This window comes from Rhipicephalus sanguineus, chromosome 1, assembly GCF_013339695.2.
Source record: "Rhipicephalus sanguineus isolate Rsan-2018 chromosome 1, BIME_Rsan_1.4, whole genome shotgun sequence".
In the NCBI taxonomy this organism is placed as follows: Eukaryota; Metazoa; Arthropoda; class Arachnida; order Ixodida; family Ixodidae; genus Rhipicephalus; species Rhipicephalus sanguineus.
The window spans coordinates 269672516-269697262 of record NC_051176.1 but is presented as its reverse complement, the minus strand read 5'-3'; the positions used below and the strand labels follow the sequence as shown (position 1 = coordinate 269697262).

General features: G+C 47.8%; 1 protein-coding gene across 4 annotated transcripts in view; it reads left to right on the top strand.

Annotated features, from left to right (window-relative positions):
* LOC119378953 (dual specificity calcium/calmodulin-dependent 3',5'-cyclic nucleotide phosphodiesterase 1A) overlaps nucleotides 1–24747 on the top strand; it is a 524884-nt gene that overhangs the window by 346384 nt on the left and 153753 nt on the right. For 3 of the 4 annotated variants that reach the window (XM_037648059.2, XM_037648058.2, XM_049411827.1), the window contains exon 1: nucleotides 14055–14298. The exons of the other annotated variant lie outside the window; for it this stretch is intronic. In XM_037648059.2, the coding sequence (XP_037503987.1) occupies nucleotides 14127–14298 (172 nt within the window). In that variant the 5' untranslated portion in view covers nucleotides 14055–14126. Of the gene's footprint in view, nucleotides 1–14054; nucleotides 14299–24747 lie in introns of those variants that run through there. 4 annotated transcript variants of the gene reach the window in all.

Here is a 24747-nt window from a genome sequence, read left to right as displayed (position 1 = left end):
AGTCTCAGGCGTTGTCGCTGCGCCCCGTCGTGACATCGTTGATTTACGACACGGCGCACGATAAGTTTCGACGGCGTCCTGTCGCGACACCCATCCATTGCACTGGGTTGGCTTGAAAAGGCGCGCAGTTTGCGTCTGCAGACAACACTCTTTGTTAGTGGCATTTCACTAGTCGGACCCTAGAGAGCAACATCTCGTGCCGCCCGTTTTCACTCCGTGCCCCCTCAAGGGGAGCATTTCCTTTGCTGCGGATGTCAGACAGCGATGGCTGCATCCTACCCAGTTCTGCCGTTCATAAGATTAAATACATTCGTGACCGAGCCTTGTAGAAGGAGCGAATTGTATACGTCGTACACCGTCATCTGCAGCAAAACAAAAGTTTCAGCAATAAGACGGCAACTTGGCACGAGTTGATATCGGTTCATACTTCAGTGTAATAGCGCACCACAGCAAAACAACCGGACTGAAAGGCGAAGAACGACACACGCAAGTGCGCTGAGAGTCACCGCTTGTTGTGCATGTCGTTCTTCGCCTTTCAGGCCGCTTGTTTTGTTGTGGTGCGCCGTTGCACTGAAGTAAAAAGTTTCATCTATTGTGCACGGACTGTGTGTGTGTGTGTAAACTCTCAGACAAACTGAGCAGCTGCATATCTGTCTCTATACGCGCAACCAGTTGGCAGCCCGTAGCATGCCCCTCCGTGCGCAGCACTTCTTCGGCGGAGACAGAACAAGCGTCACGTATTCAGGCAACCCACCGAAAGCTGCCGGTCCAGTGCTCGTGCGGATGCTGCGATATTGGCATTTTGCTTCCGTGCGCCTGTAAGATGTCACTATTGTTACATAACGTTAATGAGAACTAGTTCTCATTAATATTATGTCTAACAAAGAAAAACGAGCCGTTAAAAAAGCCATCTTCTTAATGTTACATAACGTGGCACTTACAGTATAAAGCTAGCTGGTACGTTCGAAATAACGTTATGTTCATGAGCGTGGGTGTGAAGAATAGAGCAAACAGTGTTCTCTGAGAACGAGAAAAAAAAAATCGTCACGTGAGACCTACAGCGACAGTGGATAGCAGTGAAGCAAAAAAAAATAATAATAAAGAGAAGTCAATTTGCAAGAGAGCACGGCCGCAGAAAGGATATGTTCTAATTTCCGCTATACATAGAACACACGGCGGCGGTAGCGGATTTTTACTGCTTGTTCTGTATATGGCGACTGTAGTGGCGATGAATATTTAAGGAGCAGGTAGCGCGTGCGTATTGGTGAGGGAGCCGTTTGGTTGCCTAGCAACTGGTCTGTTCTCTAGGATAGCAGTGTACACGGCGCTTTGGGGCGACTCGGTCGGCTCCACTGCACGTTTTTACGTCCCACGCGCTTGGTTTGCAGCTCTAAGTGCATTGGTGCCGTGCAAACGCCCGCCCCCGACACACGCGCCAGGAACCTTGGGCAATTTCCATGACGAAATTTCTTCGACAGGTCAGGTACAAAATTAATCGTCAGGCCATTTGCTTTTCCCGGCTTTCTGACTTACTTGGGTATATACATTGGCAAACTTATACGCGCTTACGCTGGCGCCAGCGGCATTATCGACGAAGACTTTATAGGATAGTTTTATCAGCTGCGTCATGACAACAGGAGCTTACGAAGTTGTAACAGGATAAGTGATCAAGTTGAGCATTTAATATAGAGAGCTCCCCGCTTCGTGCAACCCAGATCCTGTCTTTGGTGAACGCTTGTTGAAAATTTATGAGCAGAAAGACACCTGCCTGTATTGTCTTGACCTTCGCGTTCTTTGAATCTACTCTCTTGCGAGGACCTGGACAAATTCATGCGCAAGCTAGTGCGCACACAAGCGCGCAGAGAGAGGAAGACATCGCCGTTGTCCATACAAATAACATGAGTGAGCGTCGATATGTAGTATATTTTAAATATATGTTCTCAGCTTACATGTGTGCGTCGGTAGCGCAGTGGGTGGAGCGCCCGGCTCTTATTGTCGGGGACCGAGAGGTTGTGTGTTCGATTCCCAGATCAACCACGTCAACGAATCTTTTTCTTCACCCCTCATGTAATGACCCGTGTCGGGACCCTTGAGGTATGATGAATAAACAAACTATTTGGCATATTCAACTTGAACTGCTGTTTTTGAACAAGGTGCCGGATCTGAGCCATAGTTCTTGGCCAAACGGTAACCGCCACAACCCCATGCTTCGCCGCTTCTTTTTGCGCGGCTATTATTTGTGGTAGTCGTACTATTTTGGAATGGCCATTCTCAGTTTCCGTTGTTCATTTGCCATCATTCTTCACGTCTGGTGGCTGATCTCGGTGATAACGACGGCGTTAAGTTGTCCACGACAAACGGATAAAGGAATTGTAAAATGAACTGGAACGTTACGAAGTACGGACCCGGGAGCCCGTATCGGTGTCAGTGGGGCGTGTCGACTACGACATCGCCCTTGGTATTCGTTCCTCAGAAACAGAGCATGCCTGTCGCCGCCATAATCGCCATTTGTAGCCTAGGAAGAAAGATTTCACTTTCGTAATCACTTGCTGTCAGCCCTCCATCTCTTTTCTCAGTCGTCGTCATCGTCCTCGGACGCCACCACCACTGCCACCTGACTCGCTGTATATTATGAGCATATTCTTAAAGTATTCTTAAAGCAGCAATCTTTTTTTCCAGTCACTTCTCACGTCCGGAGCGCTTCGCCCCCGCGAATGGACCACCGAGAAACTTATAGGCGCCTACACTGGTGCAAGCAGTATTATTCATATAGGACGAGGACTTCGCAAGAGGCTAACCAGGCGCCTGTCCGGTTTGCTTTCTTACATGGTGGAAAGGAAATACTGATGCGCTGAAAGATTAGGCGCGTATAAAGACATATAGGGGTCATTAAAACTGCTGCGGACCATAACTCATAACATGCGGCGTAGCCATCTAACACCATTGCTCAAAGCGGGATGATATGCCTACTGCCACTTCATTCTTCGAGCACATTTCAGGCTCAACAAAATAATTTCCTTTTTTGTACTATTGTTGGTTTTTTTTTTTTAACTGTACAAATGCCACAAGGAATGGTTGCAGTAATCGTCGAATGTACATTTACGGTCGCCATTGGCAGTGAGTTGCACACGAACAAATTGTGCGCCCTTGAATTAAAGTAGACAAATGTGAATTTGATACTTCTTTTACGGCTCGAAAGATAAGCGTGGAGCGTATGTTGTACAGGATTAGAATGAAAAATTATTCCCGTGTCGAACGCGCGATATTCGTCTAACGTCGACCGTAAATTAGAAGCACGCGCGCTCACAAAGTACACCTCGCAGGTAATTCCTTCTTTTTCCTCTGCGAGTGGGCCAGCGGCTTGCTCATCCATCTGTAGCGATCCGAAATTGGGCAACGAGCGGCGCGTGGTCGATGGGTGTAGCTCTTTTGTTTTTGCGGGGCTCGTTCTGTCATACGCGCGCACTCTTCGCTTGCCTAACGCTGCGAGAAAGGGGGGGGGGGGCAGCGCCGCGAACAAACAAGCCCCTCCGGCATTGGTCGACCGGCGCGCTCGGTGCCGAGGCTCAAGCCTCAATTGCCCCTTGTCCGACCTGTGCTTCAGCCGATGACTGCAGTCCACGGAGGCTGTTGCAGCTTGTTGCCGTGCAGCGATCAATGCCTTAGCGTTCAGCGCGTGGTTGGGGTCGTTATAACAAATAGCACTGCGTAGCAGTAGAAAAGTGGCCTCGTGGCCGATATGTGTTTCGATCTCAGACCCGCGTGCTTTGTTGTATCTGTACAACGCGTCGGTTCGCTCAAAAACCTCTTTATCTCTTTCGCTCAATGTTCGTTGTCTCGTGCTATCTGCGACGCGCGTGCGCTGTGAATCGAGGAGAGAGGAGATAAGGAAGATGTTCGCTTTCAGGAAACCATGAAACAAAGGCCTTCACTATAAAACCTTCGTCTGTACGGCTCTTTACTGCCATCAACCGTCGCGCGTCGATGTTTCTTTTGTCCTTGCGCGTCGGGTGGTCTGTTGAGCGCCAAACGAGGCGCGTGCGCGCGCACTGCTATATAAGAGGTCGTCGACACGTGAACATAAACTACAGCGTGGACCGCATTTGCTGGCATGGCACGTGCGCGTCACGGGCGGATGCCCCAGCCCTCCGCGCCCCGAGTTCAGTTGTGCGCGAGATGCGAGGGCACAGTGGACACAGAAGACGATTCGCTTGAGCTGCCATCCAACGCTGAACGGTTAGGGCGTGCCACAATATCTGCTGCGAATACGGAACGTTTATGTCAGTCTTACATATGCGTGGTCCTTAATAGTGGATGTTTGAATACGCAGCCTTTTCCGTACATTGCGACATCAACGAGGAGATTAGAAGAGAAAAGGAACGTGGTACTCAATCGCGGAGAAGCTTGGCTGGTACTGGTCACACAGCAGCCCAATAAATGACGAAGCAAAATGTTTAGAGCGCGCGAGTCTTATCTTTGTAACGCAACTCAAACGCTTGGTGAATGCGGATTGAGTCGTTGTTATATACTACTGTATCATAATGATGGTTTCTTATTAGTCATACTTAGGTTCCTACGTATATATGTATAATTAACGAGTGTGTTATAATCAGGCCAACATATCCAGCGTCTGTGATTAGAGATAGCATCATTCTCTCTTCCTTTACAGTAAAAATGCAGGATTTTGAAGAGTGTTTTCATGATAAAGCAAACGTCTTACTGTGTTGGAAATTGTCGTGTAAAAAGATATCCGTTGCTGAGCGCCTTCATTCTGCTTCCTAATAGGGTGTGGCGGTAATGCCTACAAATGACTCTCTATTTATGAGAGCTGCGCTTTCGTGTGGGCTGTAGTAACCACGTACGCCGCGTCTGTAGCGTATATATATACGATGCTGCCTTGCGTCGTTGCGGTCTCGCTGCTTCGTCGAGCCGCTCAGCATCACCATCGCCTGCCTGACTGCTTGCTGATGGTCGCCCTTTAGCAATCGCGTCCTGCGGCCGAGTATGTGCCACCAAAATGAGTGCAACGAGCCACATTGTAGGAGCACAGAAAGATGAAGCTGAAGAAAAAGAAATGGGAAAGTGACCAAAAAAATAAATAATAAGAACAGAGGAACAGACCTGTTTTCTATCTTTCTTATTCAAACCCAAAGCAGTGAGAACAAAGACTCTTCTGTCAGCGCTCTCTGGCGGCCTCTTTATCTCACGAGCCCGGCTGCTTTCATGCGCGGCCCGACGTCTGCCGCTGGCGAATTGAGCTTCCGTCGTCGTCTTATTCTCAAGCCCGCTCGGCTGTCGAGATCTGTCCGCGCTGGAAAACAAAGACAAACAAATTCGCAAAGAGTTTTCAGGCTTCTGTCCTAATGTCCGCTTCGTTTTCGACCCGCACTGCTGAATGGAGCCCGAAGACTAAAATTGCGTCGTCGTCGTCGTCGTCGTCCCCCCCCCCCCCCCCCCCCAACTGTGGGTCGCATAAATGGGTCCGCAAGGTGGTCCATTATGCTGTCGCATGGGCCACCGCTTTGTGCTTGGGTCGTCGATGGTAGTGGACATCGCGATAAGCATCGCGAGAGAACGTTTTCACAAAAACACGCTCTTTTCGGAGGGACAATTTTTGTTTAGCTCGTGTCTCTCTTGTATTGCACATCTATATTCAAAACATGAATTTAATGCGCACCTTGTTAGGTGGACCATTTTTGCTTCTACTACATCTTCCCCTCGGAGCTCTGAAAAGTACGTGTATATGCTTTTCATTAATTTGGCCTTTTATTAGCGAAAGCGTCAATTCTTGGTATCCGGTGGTTTCTGAAACCTTAATCGATTTGCAAAGCTCATTTCCATCCATTTATAACGGACACGTATGCTTTAAGCGTGCTTCTTTTCACTCTTTGCACGCCACCGACAACGGTGTGGTTAAAAATAGGAATATAAAATATTGTGGCTTTGGCACTTAAAACCCCAGAACTTATTATTCCTATCTGTGATAAAACTAGATAATATAGGTATGTACTCATCATATTCGCGCATTCTCAGTCCAGAGCATCGCAATGAATGTGTGTCCAAATCTTAGCTGGTATGTAGCGTTAACATTGCCTGCGCCATGCCTGCAAAGGCGTCCGCAGAAATTTTTCCAGGGGGGTGCATCCATGGGGGGGGGGGGGGGGGTGTTCACTACCGTGACTTGACTGGCAAGGTTAGTCAATAATATGTAATAATGTGCAAAGTTGGCTGGCAATCCTGAAGGCCGTTTCACACGGATATGCGGACCTTTTGTGTGCTAACGAACGTGTGCAGCTTATTGCTACTGCATAGAAAGATATTATCCAAAATTCCAAGGGGGCAGCCGCCCCCCCTTGCACCCCCCTCCGGACGCCCATGCATGCCTGCCATGGTAGTTTTCATTGAAGAACATTGAAGAAAAAAAAAAATAACATTTTGTCGACGTAAAAAATGAGTATGTAGATAGGCACCTCTGCACCGTCCAGTTTGCAACGCTCCTTCCTAAGACATGCGTCAGAGCTCTTTCTTCTATAAGCTTGCATGGCAGCCTGCATGACGCGCGATATACAATGCAGCTCAAGTCCTGTGAGCGGACACACGCCGGCCAGAGTATTTAACGACTCTATCCAATGGTGAGTCGTCGTATATGGTAGGTTGGTGCATAAGGCAACGTAAAAGACCTTTTTTCTATAGCATCACAGCTTATCGTGCTTCTATCGAGCTGGCGAGAACAATAAGTGCTATGGTTCGGTCACACTCGGTGACAATGCAAGAAATAACACTAAAAAGAGACGCTGCACTACGACAGCCATGGCGGCACATGGTAACAAGGGAAGGAAAAAAGTAGAAACGCTGGCCACTATAGCACTATAATCTACTGATTGCTCTGGTTTGTTATCGTACCGCTAGTTGCATTTGTTCCTTTTGTTCCATCTCGTTTGCTTCCGTGGTTCATGTCCCTGTTTTCCGTTCTCTCTCTCTCGTCAGATATTCAGGGAGTTTAGCGGCATCGCTAGAGCATCGGGTTTTGCATGTCGTGCGTAGTGTAGGCTGTGTGTATACGTGCGGCAACCGGGCCCCTTTATCAGATCGCGTGGGAGGCGGCGACGAGTTGTTCAGGACTCCGCGTAGCGTGTCCCTCGGCGAGCCTGTGTTGTGGGATGGGGGGGGGGGGGGGGGGGCTAGGCCGTTTTAATGTTCTTCGCACACCGACCGCGCGCGATATCGCGAACGTCCCCACGTCGTCTAGTGCTCTTCCTGCTGGCACGCATACGGCTGCTTCGAGTGGCATGTCGATCGCGACTCGCTGTCTCCGCCTTCTTGTTGCCTTGTTGTCCTTTTTTTTTTTTGCTTTCTATATATTATTAGGCACGTTAGCAGTCGCAACAGCGCATCGATGGGCCACCTGCGCAGCACTTGCGCGCCTGTTTCTGCGCGCAGTATGGACTTGAAGCAGGAAGGAGAAAAAGAAAAATGTGGAACGTGTTTGTCCTTTTGTCCTCGTTTGTTTGTTTGTTTTTTCTTCGCGCTCCAAGTTTAGTGATGGAATATTAACTAGCCGACTCTCAAGACTTGCCCGTTGCATTTTCCATAATGAAATTCTTGACTTTTTACCGCTCCCCCTGTTACTCGAGCCTATGAAATGCGCATCATCTGTAAAAAATTGACTGCCCACTTCCCGCACAAACGAGTCTGTTTATAAGCTGACACTTGGGATCGTGACTCGTAAAGGGAGACTAAATAGGGGCGCTGGATCATTCTATAAAGATAACGTCTTGCTCCAAAGTTTTGTCTTCGTTTCATGAGAAGCCGCTGATTACTACCAGAGAAAAGTTGCCATTTTTGAATTTCGCGTCTAAACCCCAGCGCTGGTACGTGGACGTAACGTAACAAATCTGGGCGTTTTTTTTTTATTTGCTTTAACTTTTGCCCTTTTTGGCTCAGTGAACGTTTTCCTCTTCTTCTTCTTCTTCTTCTTCTTCTTGCTAACCCCAGTCTGTAATTGTTGTAGAAGCCAAGGTAGTTTGAACTTAGCGGCAAAAATTGAACTGCGCCCGAGAAGGCGCCGTCAGAATCTGTGACATCACGGCGAGCTGGCGCACGGACTTCTAGGCAGTGTCGATACAAGTATTTCGTTGTGCACCCTTTCTGGCGTACCACGTACCTTGTAACGGTAAGAGCGACATTTCTGTGGTACTATAGTTGACTAATTTACTGATACAGCTCGGATTACTTTTTTTTACCGTCAATTTAAAACATGCTGGCGAGTTCTATCTCTACGGAGTGCCGGTTTTCTGTGAATGCAATATACGCATACATAATGCGTAACCGTCTGCATTCATTCGTGTATATGTAGCATATGTGGCCTGTGTATATGTGGCATATGTAGCCTGTGTATTCATGACATATGACCTGTGGCATATGGCCTGCATATGGCATATGGCCTGTGTTTGGAGTGCGGCCGCATATTTGGCATTATGGGCATGCTCAAGAACGGAAGAAATATAAGGTCTTCTAAGGATTTAAAGTACAAGCTAAGCGCGTGACGTATAGTGGAACTGAAAAGTAGTTTAAAGAAAACAAACAAAAAAAAACAGTCGAGAGAAGAAAAAGCAACGCAGGCGCTGTACCAAATATACGCCATTGAAATCAGCAGCATGAGAGGCAACAAAAAAGATTCGAGGACAAAAAAGTGCTGATTGGAACTTAGTTCAGAATGTCAGCGCGTCATTAAAAGGAGTCCAGAAAAGGGGATCAACGAAGGCCGGCGGGCGTCTTTCGTTGCCCGCGAAACCAGATACTCCGAAGAAAGAAAACATGCAAACAACGCTGCCGAAGAAGCGCACTCCGGATTATCAAACTGCGCGGGTGTCTCCTGCGATAAGCACCAATATTGTTCACCCTGGTGAGTTTCTTGCTTCTGCGCGTGAAGCTAAACTCTCACGACCTTAGCCCCGTTTTCATTGCTGATATCAAAGGCGTCCGCTGTCTCCCTGTTTCAGCTGTACCCATATCCTCCAAGTAAAACGCATCTCTTTAAGCCTGGGTAGAAGTAACTTAATAAAGAGGGGGAGACAGTACGTGCGGCGAATGTTTATGAAAACTCTGTAATCGTATAGACACAATAGTCTATTAGTGTACGATATACCGATGCCATCGATACAAGCAAAAATATTACGGGAGATCATCGCGAGCGTGGTGTTGTTATCGCGCCGATCACTATGGTGCGTGGCAACTGTCGCCGGCCGATGGAGAGGCGATCTTACGTAAGAGAAGTTTGGAAATACGGGCCCCTGGCCTTATTTCTCGCACACACACACACACACACACACACACACACACACACACACACACACCACACACACACACACACACACACACACACACACAAAAAAAAAAAAAAAGCTTTTACGCTAAAATTTCATCAGGACGATGACGACATCGTTAGCCTTGGAGCAGGCCTATTCCAGACACCACTTAAGCTTTGCGTATTCAACCTAAAATTTTTATGGACAGCTTATGCAAATAACGTACTTGGGAGGGTGGCGCGCTGTTACTTTACCGTCAAGAGAACAATGTTTCTCTAAGAATTCTCGCACGATGCTAGACGACATTCATTAAACTCATTATCAGTGTTACGACAGCGCATAAAAAGAAACTCACTGACATCTTGCTGCTGGGGGCATATCTGACGAATTTACCCATTAGGAAAGAAAGACGGCGCAACAATACTAAAGAGAGGTTTTGTCATTTTTTTTTTTTTACTGTCTCTCTTTCTGCCTGTCTCTTTTGCAGGCTCAGGCAGCGACAAAAATGTGAAAACAAGGAAAAACAAGTCTAGCCTGTTTGCGTCTTTCATTGTTTCATTTGATACACGCGGCTATAGACAAACTTGTCTCCAATGCTTAGTTTATCGCAGGCGTCCTGTGACATAAGTAGATGACGCGCAACGCTGTGGGCGCCTTGACATTTTCGCGCTGGCGTGCAACCAGTGTGCGTCGGTATCGCAGAGGGTTCTACTCCTGCGTGTGAACTGCTTGTCAGTGCGACCAAAACGTCTTTTTCGGGGTTCGGCTTCTATCGGCGCTTCCCGTTGAGCGCAGGCAGTTCCGTTGAGCGAAGACTTCGAGCGAAGCGACGCTCGGACAATAACATCCTTGTCGGAACTGGCTTTCGTCTTTGCGTTGGCGAGGGCGCGCCGCTGCTTTTCGTCGTCATTGGATTCCCCCTAACAGGCGTGGAAGAGCGCAGGCACAGACACGTAGTAATGCGTATTATGCGGCTGCATTCTCTTCGCTGGCTTTTTCATTCGACGTCAGTGAGATAAGGAGTGCAAGGAAGCGAACAAGGCTTCCGAGTACTCCTTTTTTTTCGTTTTCTCTTCCTCTGCCGGCTCTTTCTTACTCCCCTTATTTCTGTTGTTTTCGTGTATTCGTGGCTCCACTCTAGTTCTTTTCTTGTTCTGCATTCGTCACAGTGCCATATTTTTTTTAGCTGCAAGGAAAGCTACTTCGCCACGGATACTTTCTTGCCTCAAGACGCCAACTTATAAAAGAGCACCCACCGATGAACTTTCCGTGGTATGCGCCGATATTCCTCTCTCTCTCTCTCTGCGTCTGTGTGTGCGCGCACGCACACACGCACACGCACAAAGGTTCAAACGAAGGTTCGTTGACCAAAGGTGCCGTAGGCCTTGACACACACGTCCAGTGAAAGTGATCCATCTACACATTCATGACGGTGGCATCAAGCCTTAGGCACACTCTATAACAGCCCGGTCAAGAACTGCAACGTAAACTACGCATTAGTTCATGCTATAGAGCAGCGGAGTACGCATCAGCCCGGCTGTTTTATTGCTAGCGTCATTCATGGTTGGCTGAACTGTCTTCTCTGAGCTTTTGAAGAAAAAAATCCTCTTTGACAACTGCGCACAAGTTCACATCTAAGTCTGGAGAGCGCTGTGCATAGAACTCATAAAGTTTCATTCAGTGTCTAAAGCCGGTACTTTCGATCGCCCTCGCCGAATGTAAGCCGAGCTTGCACAATAAGCACGATAACTGATCGGCTCCCATCCCGTTCAACAATTGTGATTCGCACGGCTGTCGAAGAATTTGAACCTGATAGAGACAGGCCATCAACGGGAGCTGTAAGTGACCTGGCCGATAAAATGCTCATCACTCCATCAGCTTCTAATTTCGCAATATTTCGATTTCATCCGTTAGCGCGAAATGATAGCTTCTCTACCTTCGTGGCAGGAAATAAGCGACTGTGGAATACAACTTCCCTCGATGCTTCAGCATCCTTTCTTTTGTGTGTGTGTGTGTGTGTGTGTGTGTGTGTGTGTGTGTGTGTGTGTGTGGTGTGTGTGTGTGTGTGTGTGTGTGTGTGTGTGTGTGTGTGTGTGTGTGTGTGTGTGTGTGTGGTGTGTGTGTGTGTGTGTGTGTGTGTGTGTGTGTGTGTGTGTGTGTGTGTGTGTGTGTGTGTGTGTGTGTGTGTGTGTGTGTGTGTGTGTGTGTGTGTGTGTGTGTGTGTGTGTGTGTGTGTGTGTGTGTGTGTGTGTGTGTGTAGCGTCGCTCAAGCTCACTCTGCCTCTCTCATAAGCGTAATTGGTCCGAGGTGAAGTGCGGTGGCGCCTATCTAGCACGTGCCTTTGTGCGCATGTGTGTTTTGCGAGCGTGCTTTTTAGGTGGGCGCCGCGAAAGAGGGGAGGGATACCTTGCTTCCCGTGTACACATGATCCGGGCCGCCCATGAGAGTTGAACGACCGCCGGCGGCCAGGCGATCCGCATACGCGTCCCATTTAAGCGAAATCACATGTCAGGTCTCCGGTGTCACGTCCGTCCCCGACTCTGGTCACGTCGCCGCCGGTGCCGTACTGAAGAGCGGAGCCCTTCTGCAGCGGTGGCTGAGGCGAGCGTCGCTCCAAGCGGCTCCTCCAGATCCGCCCCGTTTCTCCTCGGCCAGAAATTACAAGATGTGGTTTTTGGAGGGGAGACATGCTCGTTAATGCACGTCAGGTGTCGCTCTGTTAGAAGTATAGTATAAGGTCGAGACAAAACGAAGATGCGACAGCGTCTGAGTGAGTGAGTGAGTGAGTGAGTGAGTGAGTGAGTGAGTGAGTGAGTGAGTGAGTGAGTGAGTGAGTGAGTGAGTGAGTGAGTGAGTGAGTGAGTGAGTGAGTGAGTGAGTGAGTGAGTGAGTGAGTGAGTGAGTGAGTGAGTGAGTGAGTGAGTGAGTGAGTGAGTGAGGTGAGTGAGTGAGTGAGTGAGTGAGTGAGTGAGTGAGTGAGTGGAGTGAGTGAGTGAGTGAGTGAGTGAGTGAGTGAGTGAGTGAGTGAGTGAGTGAGTGAGTGAGTGAGTGAGTGAGTGAGTGAGTGAGTGAGTGAGTGAGTGAGTGAGTGAGTGAGTGAGTGAGTGAGTGAGTGACACTAAGCGCCATAAAAGCGTATTGTTCCTTCGCCGTGATGTCCAGACAACAAGCAAGAAAAAACTTTCTGAGCATATCTCTCGTGGTCTGGGAAAACTATAAGGAAAAGGCGACGGAGTGTGGGGCGGTCGCTCCTGATATTACGCGTGGGAGCTGTGGGGCGGTACGTCGGAGGCATTTGACGCGCACTGGTCATGGCATACTGCTTGAAGGATAGTCGCTGATTGGCGTTATTGCATTCCCGAGTTTCTGGTCTCGGGTGCGTGGTTGTTTTGCTGCGTCGGGTATGTGGTGTGAAAGAAAACGGAAAGCATTCACTCGCGTTCCATCCTGTCAAAGAACTCCTCCTCTGGGTCATTTACGCTATATGGCCTTGGTAACTTCGTACGTATGCAGATCAATAATTGCTCCCGCTTCGGTGAAGAAAATGATCTGAGTGAATCGTGTGTCACTTTATCTGCTGTAGACAGGCGGTTAACCTTTATTTCCTTTGCTGTGAACAAGCAATGTACGAATGTTTCATTTCATAGCATCGCAATAGCACCTAAATTACAGCTTAAAAGCGTCTGTTTAACGGAGTTACGTTTAAATACTGAATCAAACGCTTTGCTTTTGAAAAAGTAATTAGTGGCGGTGGATGTGCGTAATCACAATAAAGCAGCTGCCTCGCCTCGTATGACGAATATCGTTCTTCTCATGTGAACATAAAGTAATAATGAAAGGTGGGCTCTTTGCCCGTCGCCCCCCTAATTAATAAACAATGCAAACCAAAGCCAGCCCGATTATCATCCTGTTCGTAATAATTTTCTTAGCGCAAACATACAACACAAGAACGACAGATTACGGCACTGTGTTGTCTTATGGTGCAAAAAAGAAAGAAATAAAGATAGAAAAGTAAATATGAATACTCACCAACAGGGGCGTAGCCAAGGGGGGGGTTGGGGGGATTCAAACCCCCCCCCCCCCGAAATTTTTCAGTTTTGCTTGCGTATATAGGCATGCACACATACAAACGCACGCACGAACATACATAAAGTATGGTTGAACCCCCCCCCGAAAAAAATTTCTGGCTACGCCCCTGCTCACCAACTATCCAGCCATCGCACTGCGCTGGACTCCCCTGTTCCCACATTCCATCATCCCGTCGCATCCTACCTTCAGAAAACAAGAGTATACAAATTCAGACATTCTTTTCGGTGTTTGAACTTTACTGTAGTGGCTCATATGGACGTTTCACGCCAGGCTTTGGTGCTATGAGTCGAATGGCTCTAGCACCATCGCTGCAGCCATCGAGGCATTCAATGAAAGAGACCGCATCGCAGAAACAGACAAGGGGCAAATAATAGACGCGACCACTCGTGCCTGTTTTTTTTGTTATTCGTCCTTTGTTTATGCGCAGTAAGCTTTCGGTATGGATTACCAATAGCCCGTTCTTATACCTTATTGTATAAGATAGATAGTGACTTTGGCGGCCCGTGGTCGACTTCGCGCACGCATTCCGGCATTGGTGGTGGGCTTTGTGAGCGGCCCTATGCGCGCCTCGTCCAGAGCAGAGCAGCCGCCGTTGATGAGCCTTTGAGCACGCCCCGTGTGCCGGCGCTCACGTGCGCGGCCGGCTCGCAGGAGAAGAGCGCGCCCGTGATGTCCCCGCGGCGGCTGGCCAGGGCGGGGACGATCCCGCACGCTTAGGCCGGCCTACCATGCAGATAGACGGCCCGGGCGCCCCGGAAAGCTCTCTGCTGGCCCAGAATCGCATGGGAAAAGACGCCCTCCAGAAATCCAACAGCGTGCCGCTCATGACCGGTAACAGCCGACGGCCTGAGGCCACCAAGAAGTGTGTGCTTCGACTCGATGGCTACTCCTACCTCATCGGTAAGTTGTGCGATACTCGTACGTCCAGGACGTCGCACGAGCCGTCGACTACGCCTCTGTACCTTTCTACAATACTTGATGGTAGCGCAGGCTAAGAACAAGGACAAGAGGAAGGCGCACTCGACACAACACAGCGCTGTATTGTGTCGAGTGTGCATTTATTTTGTCCTTGTTCTTAGCCTGCACTACCATCAAGTGGAATGCAATACCAACAAGCCCTCATTGGTACCTTTCTTGTCTGTCAAGCGCCGTTCTTACGGCTGCCGTAGCGGTGCGCCCACAAGGTGCTTAAATGCAGGTCGAAGAAATGCGAGCCTTAGAAGGCTGTTTACCGGAGCTAACGGTTTTCGTGATGAATTTAATAACGCGAGTTGGTACTCTCACTGTGCGCAATGACATGAGGTTAAAAAAGATGAAAGCGGGACAAGAAAAAGTGTCAAGAAGGACAGTAAAGGCACATTAAAGATGTTCTTGAGACGTCGTGTATACGCCGCATGTGTGTCATGATCCATAAGCACTCCAGCTAACTTTGTCGTCTGTCACCCAGGTTAAAGGACTCTTTACAACTCGAAGCACCGAGACATGTTTACCCTGCGCGTTAAGGGTGTCTTATTAGTGCGTGCAATCCTAGTTGACACAAATGCGAAAGGTAACGTTAAACATCGCAAACACGGCTCCCATATGCTCTTTTTTTTCTGAGTTCTTGTTCTGTTTTGGCCGCCGGAAATGTTAAGGTAAATGGCACCCTTATTATTGATTGAATAACAGCGGCTAAAGGAGCGGTATGTTTTACGATACAATTTCTTTTTCAAGGACTGAAAGTGTTTCTTTAAGAGCACAGAAAAATTGCTGAGGCATAGAAGGCAGGGAAGGAACTCGATTGACTGTTTCTCTCTGTCTTTCATTTTTTTTTTTTTTTACCATTTCTTTAACGCCAGCACGAAAAACCTGCAAATCCTCTTGACAGAGCAATGAGGTCTTAAATTTGGAACGCATCTTGGAAAGATCATGTTTACAGCTATGCGACTCGCCTGCCAGTGCAAAGGTATTTGCCTGAATGATACCAAACAGACAAAAATATGAATGAAATGACTAACAGTGTAGCGTATGTCTAGTCACATACTCTGCGCTGTTAGTAATTCCAACTGGTAAGGGAGCATTAGTGCGCCTCTAAGCTGCTTTTCTTGGCCACCCGCCTTTTATTTTGTCTCTTTTTTTTTCGCACACACATTAGCAAGCGTTCCTTTTCACAACTGCGCTGCTGGTACCATCTGCCCAAACTGCCACTGTGTTTCAAGGGAAAAAGTTTACCCGTACAGTCCTACAGCGGGGAATTGTATTGCTGTATATAGCACCCACGTCGCATACGACGTAGCTTAGAATGTGAATGCGTTTTTCCGTCGCGCAGACGCTGGTTGGCCTTAACTATTGGCGATGATGGGTCAGGAAACTGGTATTAAAAAGTTTACTGGCTCACTGCAATTAAGTAGCGAAGTTACTCAGTTCCTGGCATTTTACCTGCCAAAATTACGTATGATTATGAGGCACGCCGTAGTGGAGGACTCCGGATTCGTTCTGACAACCCTAGGCTTTTTGAGCGTGCGCTTAAATCTACATAAACGGGCGTTATCGCATTTGTACTCAACAAAATGCGGCCACCGTTACCGGGAATGGAAACCACGTCCTCGTGCTTAGCAGTGCGATGCCATATCCGCTAAGCCAACACGATCGATTGCAGCATGTCGTTCTTTGTTTTAATGCAATCATAACTTCAAATTACACATCTGTAATCTTGATGTAAATTCGTTACAAATACCCTTGCTCTTTAAGCAAAATCTGTAAAAAAGGCTGCATTAAAAACACATTGCCTTTTTATGATAATTCCAGTTTCCTTAGTTTGTACTGACATGTGTTATCAATCGATTATAGCAAAAATTGAGCGAAATTATTGCCAGGTTATAGTGAAAAAAAAAATGAGTTTGCATTTAAGCTTGCGAACAGGTAGAGTGTCTTCCAGAATATGGGTTATCTGATGCCCTCGTGGCGAATGTGTCGAGCAAAGACAGAGGCGTGGAGCGATCTGCAGTGTGCAATAGAGAATAGATGGCGAGAGAGATAGGGAGGGAAGGCAGGGAAGGCTCTGCAGCCGAGCGCACAGTGCGACGCCATGCCCGGGCAATGCAGCGGAGGGGAATTGGAGCTGGGTCACTGCGTCAAGGCATCGCCGCTGGCGCGTGGAGGGTTCTCTGGGGAGGCGCAGTGCAGCACAAGGAGTCGATAGTCTCTTTATCTTTTCTCCAGAACGCGCGGCCCCTCCTTGCGAAGCGCACTCGAGAAATAGATCTGCGAATGTATGGCTGCAGTGACGCAAGCGATTTCGTGTCGTCGCGCGTGCAGTTGCGGCAGCGTTTCCTCGTTTTGTTTCTCGCTGCTTCTTATACCGAGGAAAGCCTAACTCAACCGCAACTTGAGCCCACGCTTGTGGGCGCTTCGTGGAAATCTTCCAGGAAGAGCAATCTCGGAAAGGAAACGGTGTCCGAACCGAACGTGTGGTCTACGACGCGCAGGAACTACTTTGCAAAACGACAAAAGGAGCAACAGCGAGAGTGCATACTTACATATGGTTTTCGGGCCAGCGTTTCTATGGCGATATAGTATGCAGTGACGTCATGAACGCGAGCGACAGCGAGTGAGCCAGTTAGCACACGCCTCGGCATCGGCAGCGTCCGCACGCTCTCGACATATACTAATGGTGCAGACGTGGCGAGTGTCAGGGATGGCATCCTAGCATGCTCATCCGAGCATGCGGCACGCGGGAGCGAATGCCTGCCGAATTCCCGGCGAGCACGAAAGGGAATGGAGCTAGCAAACTAAAGGTCCAGCTGACCGACGCGCTCAGAACAACTATAGGCATGAAAGGTGAAGAGGTTAGCTTTAAGTGCATACGATACTCCACATGCGCGCATTATGAAAAATCGAAGAGAAACTCGCGCGCTCAGCTCATTAACATGTGTACATACGCGTAAAGCACAGAAATACGCGTACTTCGAAACAACTTCTAGAGTAAAGCACAGGAGTCCCGTAAATCTATACGAAGCACTTTTTTTGTCCACAACGCAGCGGTGCATGCGCTTCGATGGTCAAACGATATCCCCCGCATGTCCTAACATATTTTATGAACGAAACTTAATTCACAAATCTTTTCGTTGATGATGAGGATGAGGATGTTTTCGGCTACCGGCGGATCTAGCCTTGCGAGATATACAGGCCCGCCCGGCTTCCTCCTTTCAGATAATGCTGAAAAAAGTTTTTTTTTTTTTTTTAAGGAAGCGCGGGCAGGCTACCAAGAAGGCCCGCGTAACGCGACAACATGCGCTCTGTGTTATTGGCGGCCCGCATCCATTAGTAATATGCACAACATCTCGATTGGTTTATATAATATTTTGCAATAGAATCGAAAGGTGGGCCAGTTGGTAAGGTAGTCGTTTCGCGCTGCACAAAACGTGGTATAACCTCTTACGATCACTTTGTAACGCAAGAACTTTTCGTGAATACGGGCTCTGGAGCCTTATTTGCAAAGAAGTTGGTGCGCTGCAGAGCTTCGCAGCAACAGGCGTCCCTCAAACGGGATAGCCAACCTGTCATTAGCATAGGCGACTATCAACGGGAAAAGAGCTATGTTAACTGTCAGCCTAACCCCAAATAGCTTAGCCGTCTATTGTCGGTCACCCCGCCAGCCTATAGGTTACGTCATATGCTGCAGAGCTCCCCTGTTTGACTGAATAATAATGATGCAGGACAAATTCATGCACATCAGTTATTCTTGAAGAAGTGCCCTATAGTTGCCCTTTAACATTCTTGCGGCAAAGCATCGTAGATCTTCCATACCGACGACTTTTTAATTCATAAATAACGTCTTTAGGGCCGCTGTATCACGCTATGTCGATGTTCCTTTTAACACCTACGTCAATATATACACGCGAGCAGTATCGTTTGTCATTTGTGTCGGTGCCGAGGGCGAACTATATACTCACTCTGCAGTCCCCCTCTCCCTAAAACGCTTGAAGTCAACTTTGCGATAAGCGCACTTTCAGCTTTTCCACTTAACTAAAGTGAAACCCGGCCCTTCGATCGCTTTCCGGAGATATGTGAGCGGCATTGTGCCCAGGAATCATTGATTTTCTGTGCGCCTACGGGGCAAAGATTATTTGCCGTTATTTGCCGTCACCAGGTCTGCGAGTAAGTCTTAAGTTTCGTGTTGCTTCATTTTCGCATCGCTTCAGCAAAACCGCACTGTTCTTCTTGGCTGGGGGTAACGAGAGAGCGCAAATAAAGACGCAGACAAGATAACGAAGGTCGCCGAAAAGCGTCTGGTCGCGGAGAAAGTGATGCCCGGCCGACCTGCAACAGTGGTGACGCAGTGTTACCGCACGCCGCTACTGTTCGCTGGCGGCCTTCCCTCGCTTTGTAAGCAGCCCCATCGCTCGTTCATCGCTTTTTTCTTCTCTGTGCGTGTATTCCGATTCATGAGCGACGCCCTGTTGCGCAACGGGCGCGTCTGTCACGCGAGCGGTCGAAATTGATCTTAATCCCACGAAAGGTCACGGATCGCCGTTCGCCGCTGCTGTAATTGCGCAGTCTTGGCGACCACCCGCGTTGTCCGTAAGCGACTCTGTGGTTGACCAACGCCAGCGATAAGCCCCGCTGGGCGTCTTTTAGCGCCATTCGGTCTTTCATCACGCCTCTGATATATGCGACCGTGGACCGCTCTTCGCCGCTTTAGTGTCATTTATTTAACGCGGCAGGAAGTTTCGAGGACTATATATATATCCCGACTGATTTACGGCAACAGTATCCTTGCGGTTGCGTTATTCGCTGTATACAGGCTATGATGAGAAAGCCAGACTCGAATTCGTGCTTCGGTTTAAGCTTTCTACTGGTTCCGGCAAGTTACGCAGAAGATTATAAACACAGAAGAATGCTTCAGCCGTCATGGCTCTTTAATTATAAAAAAAGCAAATAGGTACGTATTGGATCTCGGTGGAGGACGCCGGGAAAGTTTCGAATACACTGAAGCGCCTAAAATATCAGTGAGCTATGGCGAATATGGTAGCAATTTTTGGAGGTCAGTAAGAATTCAACGGCAAGGACAAGCGAATAGGGCACAGGAAAGGCAAGGCACTCCTTGTCAATTGTCGGCCTTGGTCATGTTGCGCCCGTGTTCAGCGCAAAGCACTTCACGTGTGGATTTCAAGCTGGTCCTATAAAGACATCACAATGCTGTCCCACTGCACTGCGGAATCAGCCCACGTTCTACTTTAAGCTGGCTGAATATCTCGCCCATTGGATATACGACTGTGCTTTTGTCCAGGACTTCTCAGGCGTGGCTGCTGGTCCGGTGCGCATGTTCGAGGTTTTATTTGTTGGTTTATTTATTCGTTGACTTGATCATTTATTTACTTATTTACTTAAGTACTAAAGTTATCAAACATATTCTGCTTATCTGCTGATAGAAAGCACTGGCAGCTGCACAATCGGCAGCCTGCAGTTCTTGTATGTTTTACATTGCTTCGGGGCCATCACCCTTGCTACGCAACATCGTTTGACGAATCGTTGTTGGACAAACCGTCACAGACGCCCGTCACAGACGACGGCTTTGATGCTGCCGTCCAAGTTTTATGCGGACGAGCCAAATCTCGCTAACTGTAAACCATGCTGCTCCTGGCGAGCCAAACGCACACGCGAGCATTTTCTGAACCTCGGTTTAACATGTTCTTTTTTTACTTGCGCGACCGCATTGAACGTTGCGTAATTGTTTGGACACGGTAGCTTAATTCCTGCGTGCAACCAGTTCACTGCGTTTTTTCTTTCTTTTCTTTCTTTTTTTTCTTTTTTTAAGCTAGAGAATCATTAAAAATACATATCCGGATTCCATTTTCGCTGGAACTGAATGAGAATAAATGCGATTACAAATGATCCGCTTTTATCTTCGGATCGCTTGTCGCAGAAGTACGAGATCAGGAATACTTATTTCAAACGCTTCTTCGAATTCCACCCGTGCTCCCACGTCCTTTCCTCGTTAGTTCTCGCTCTTGCAACACTGCTCCTTTCAAGAAACAGCGTAGGCATCTCAAGGTTCAGAACTCTAGGCTGCTTTCTTGCTTTTGTTTTGTTTTGTTTTAGTTTCATGATGTTCATATCAGCGATACAACAATAAGACAGTGTTACCTGCCATGTCGTCACAACCTGTACGACATTTCGCGGAGTATCAGAAAGCGTCAGGAGATTTAGGACACTCCGGCATTTAAGCTGTTAATGTACGGTTTTCAATTACAGTATTATTGTGAGAGCAGTTAAAGCTGCTAGATTATAACCTTTCTACGAAGTTCCCATATAACTGCCCTTTTGCGCGAAGTTAAAGGGAGCGAAAAAAGGGACAGCTAGAGCAGCGTCACCCAGCAACAAGCAACATCTCCTACGCATCCATTTTTGACCCTGACCTAAACTGACCTCAGCACAGAACTGCAGTTTAAGTTCAGCCCTGTCTTAGTAGTTGGGCAGCGAGTTGGGAAAAGCAGCAGCACTTGCAGTGAAACTTGGGCATTTCCAAATATCAGTGTTGTAATGGATGGACGCTTCGGGGCAAAGCACTTCAAAGTTTCATGACTTGTATAGCCAGCGCCTTAAAATACAAAACGAACCCGTCGAGTAGTGAAGGCAGGCTTTTCCTGCATTTTTTTGCCAGAAAACGTTACACGCTGCCTGAAGCTTCAGCTTTTAGCTACATTATCTGTTATTTTTAACATCCTTTTCTTTTTTTATCATTCATCTACCCTCCATTATTTTTTTTCTTTGCACTTTTCGTGTCGCATCACTGCAGCGCCTGATTCGCACGTTTCTCGTTTTTTTTTTTTTTTTTAATGTCAATGTCAATTTGGTCCGCAATATACATTTTCCTCGATTGAAGAGGACGATGCTCGAAGGCGACAGAGCGTGTAATGGCCACGCTGCTTCGTTTTATTGTTCAATAAAACAAGCGCTGATCAAGCTCGCGGTTATTTATTTTTTTTTTTTTCGATCGGGGTTTCCAGCGTACGCTGAACGTTTCTGGCTTCTTCCTTTTTTGGCGAAATGGACCAGCTCGAGTGAAAGCAGTTTGCACGGCATGCGTCCCCGAGCCTATAGCTGCTGCTTCTTTTTCTTCTTTTTCTTTTTCTTTTTTTTTCTGCGAAACCTCTATGTCAGGGGGGAAATAAAGCAAAATATGTCGCCCTGTAGTCACAAGTCCAACGTTGGCGCGGGAGGAGTGGCAACTTCACTGGCACGTAACTGTAAATACTGCACACGTGTCTTCCTATTGCTAGGCGTATAGCCGGTTTCCTTTTTTTTTCACTTTCTTACATCCCTTTTTTTTTTGTTAGCCATTGAATACCGCTAGGTAAAGCTGGAGTGCGCAACAGCCGTGATGTCGAGGATGAAGAGTCGCGGAGATGAGCGCGTCCTGCATTTATGTTTCGTTTTGTTTTGTTTTTTTTTTGTTCTTTGTTTCACTCTGGAGTGTATAGCGGACACAAGACGCACGCGTGTACTCGCTCTTGACTTGGAAACGAGCGACTTCCGAATGTCGTTCGACATCTGTCCCGTTGGCTAACGTCCTCGGGGTGTGAGCTGCGCTTCGTGCTGTACGAAACACCGCTGGTTCGCGATGGGCTCTGTATAGTGTCTCGCACTTGCCGCTGGTGATGGTTCGCAGAGTCGCGCCCCGAGCGGTTATTGCACAACCGAGGGAATGCCAACGTCTTCTGCCTGGCCCTTTAACTTATTTTCCTTCTGTAGGTTGCAGCGCGTTTTCCTGGGCTTCCAACGGCAAACTTTTTATTTCCTTTTTATTGTTTACTGAGGCGCCCGAAGACACGCGTGATTACCAAGGTTGAGCGTTTCGCTGCGCTTGACAGAACCAGTACGACGCTTCTACGCGATACCGAGACTGTTTACAAGAAGCAAATAAAAAGCCAGAAAACGGGCCAATATAGGTGAGCAAGAAGCTCGGAAAGGAAGCGACACATGGTACCACCCCAATAAACACGTCATCGCCGAAGACGCTTACGTCACGAGCCGTTGCTATAGGCACGACAGGTATCAAACGGTCGACGCCCAGTCATTTCGCGGCTGCCTTCGATCATGAAAGTTTATTGCGTCGCCGGCATGGGGCCCGATACCTCAGCCCCACCTCCCCCCCACCCCCTCGCTCCTCCCCATATACTGTAACGGCATCACTGTGTCTACTGCTTCGTCCGCGGTGCGTCGAATCCTTAGTGTTGACCTGCCGCTTTGGCTTATTGCACAGCAGTAGTCTTATGATTTAACGGGACGACTGCGCTACCAATAGCGGAAATGAAACCAACCGCTCGTTACGACTGCCGAGTCCAGCGGCTCTATGTCGAAGAATCTGTTAGTGCTCGTGTGATGTAGCATATAAGAGCACACACATGACCTCGAGTCAGTGTATCTTTCGCCTGGCGTAACTGTGACTGCGAGAGCAGAGTTTCTTGCTCCCTAGATTGCGCATAAGGCGCTGGATCAAATGCCCTCGGCGACGAGTCAACTTTCTTGCACTGGCGACATTGCTACCCCCAGTCTGGGAACACACCGGGTACGTGTCATCATTAGCTTTCCTTGCGTGTCTGCATCGCGTTTCTAATCCTATATTTCCACTTTCACAATAGTTGGTAACATCGACAGCTAGAAATCGACAGAAGGAAATGAAAAACTTTAATTTCTTTCAGTTTAAGTGAGAATTACTACAATGCAGTTAAGACACCACAAATAATGTCCCCTGTGCTTTCATTGGCTTAATTGTTTGTCGGTTTCATTAGTTCTCACGTGTATAACGTTTTAGAGGGGCACGTTGACTCTTTACGAGAGTCGTGGGACGCACGACGTTCCAAGAGAGAGCGCGTCTCTTTAAAATGAGGTATGCATCCCACCACTCTCGTAAAGAGAGCAAAGTGTCTCTTTAAAGAGAATTGTACATGTGAGAGTCACATGTGTGGCAAAAGAGAGTCAAAGGACACCTTTTTTTCTTAGAGTGTATGAACAAGTAAACGTCGGATTCCAGCAAGGAGTTTACAGTTGCAATGAAGTTCGTGCCACAGTATAACTCGCGTAAATAGAAACGTTACGTGAAAGTTAGTGCGCTACTGCCGTAATAATCATCGACTCATAAAATAAATAAATATTTCTTCGCACGGAGGCCAGCAGAAACGCTTCTGATTCTTACACAATGTTAATCATTGATAAGTAACACAGCGACTGCCGCCGCGGCTGTTCTGTGGCTACAGCGTTACGCAACTAAGGACGAGGTCGCAGGTTCGATTCTTGGCCTGGCCTGCCGCATTACGATAGGAGAGAGAGAGAGAAACATTTTAATGAAAAGCTGGAGATGTTTGCCTGGCTATTTTCCAGACATGCTACTCCAGGTGCTGGGTGACGATTATGATATATACACTGATAAACGCATAACACATACAGCCACACACATGTAGACTGCACTGCTTACAAATTTTCGTTCAGGCTCGTGGCCCGCAAGAAAGTCAACAGCGCTTTCGTGGCGCGTAGCGCACAGGTGCTGCGACATATTCCGGGCACAGGCCCGGAATATGTCGAAACTCTAAGCACGAGCCCCGTTGAAGATGTACGATAGGAGTAAAATACGAAAACCCTCGTACACTTAAATTCAGGTGCGTGTTTAGATATTTCGTGGCAGTCAAAAATAATTTGGGGTTGTTCCTAAGAGCGTGTCTCACATATAAATTGTGTTTAATGCCCAGAACTTAAAACATAATTAATGATAGATTTATTTACCCTACCCAAAAATGTGGGGCTATATTCGCAAAGCTTTTTGTTAGTACGTGTGTTAATGTATAAACATAAACATTCTCAGGCTACATCCCAAAAGAAATCGGTCCATCTGTCGGCCTGTCTGTAACGTAACGTGTTTCCCAGAGGGCTTCATAGGAAATACATGGGAAACATGTAAGAAATCGTTGAACAGGAAATATCGTTGGAGCCAATGTTTCGACAAGTGGACTTGTCTTCGTCCAGGCTACCTTGACGAAGACGAGTTTACTTGCCGAAACGTTGGCTGCAGTGACGTTCCCTGTCGCTTAAAACCTCCATCTTCCCATGACTTACCGAGCGTGTTGGGGCTCAAACCCTCGACCTTCTCAAGATGTAGGGTATCGAAAGCCCGACCCTCGTAATATGTACGAGAGGGGGGGGGGGTGTGAACCCCCTCCCCTCTTTCGAAAAAACAATTATGCTTCGAAAAATAATTTTACCTATAACTGTTACGCAATTGGTATCTCTGGAATTGTGCAAGTGTATGATCGCCTACTGAACTCCTGCAATACGTCATCAGAAAATGTATTCAGAAATAACCACCAATTT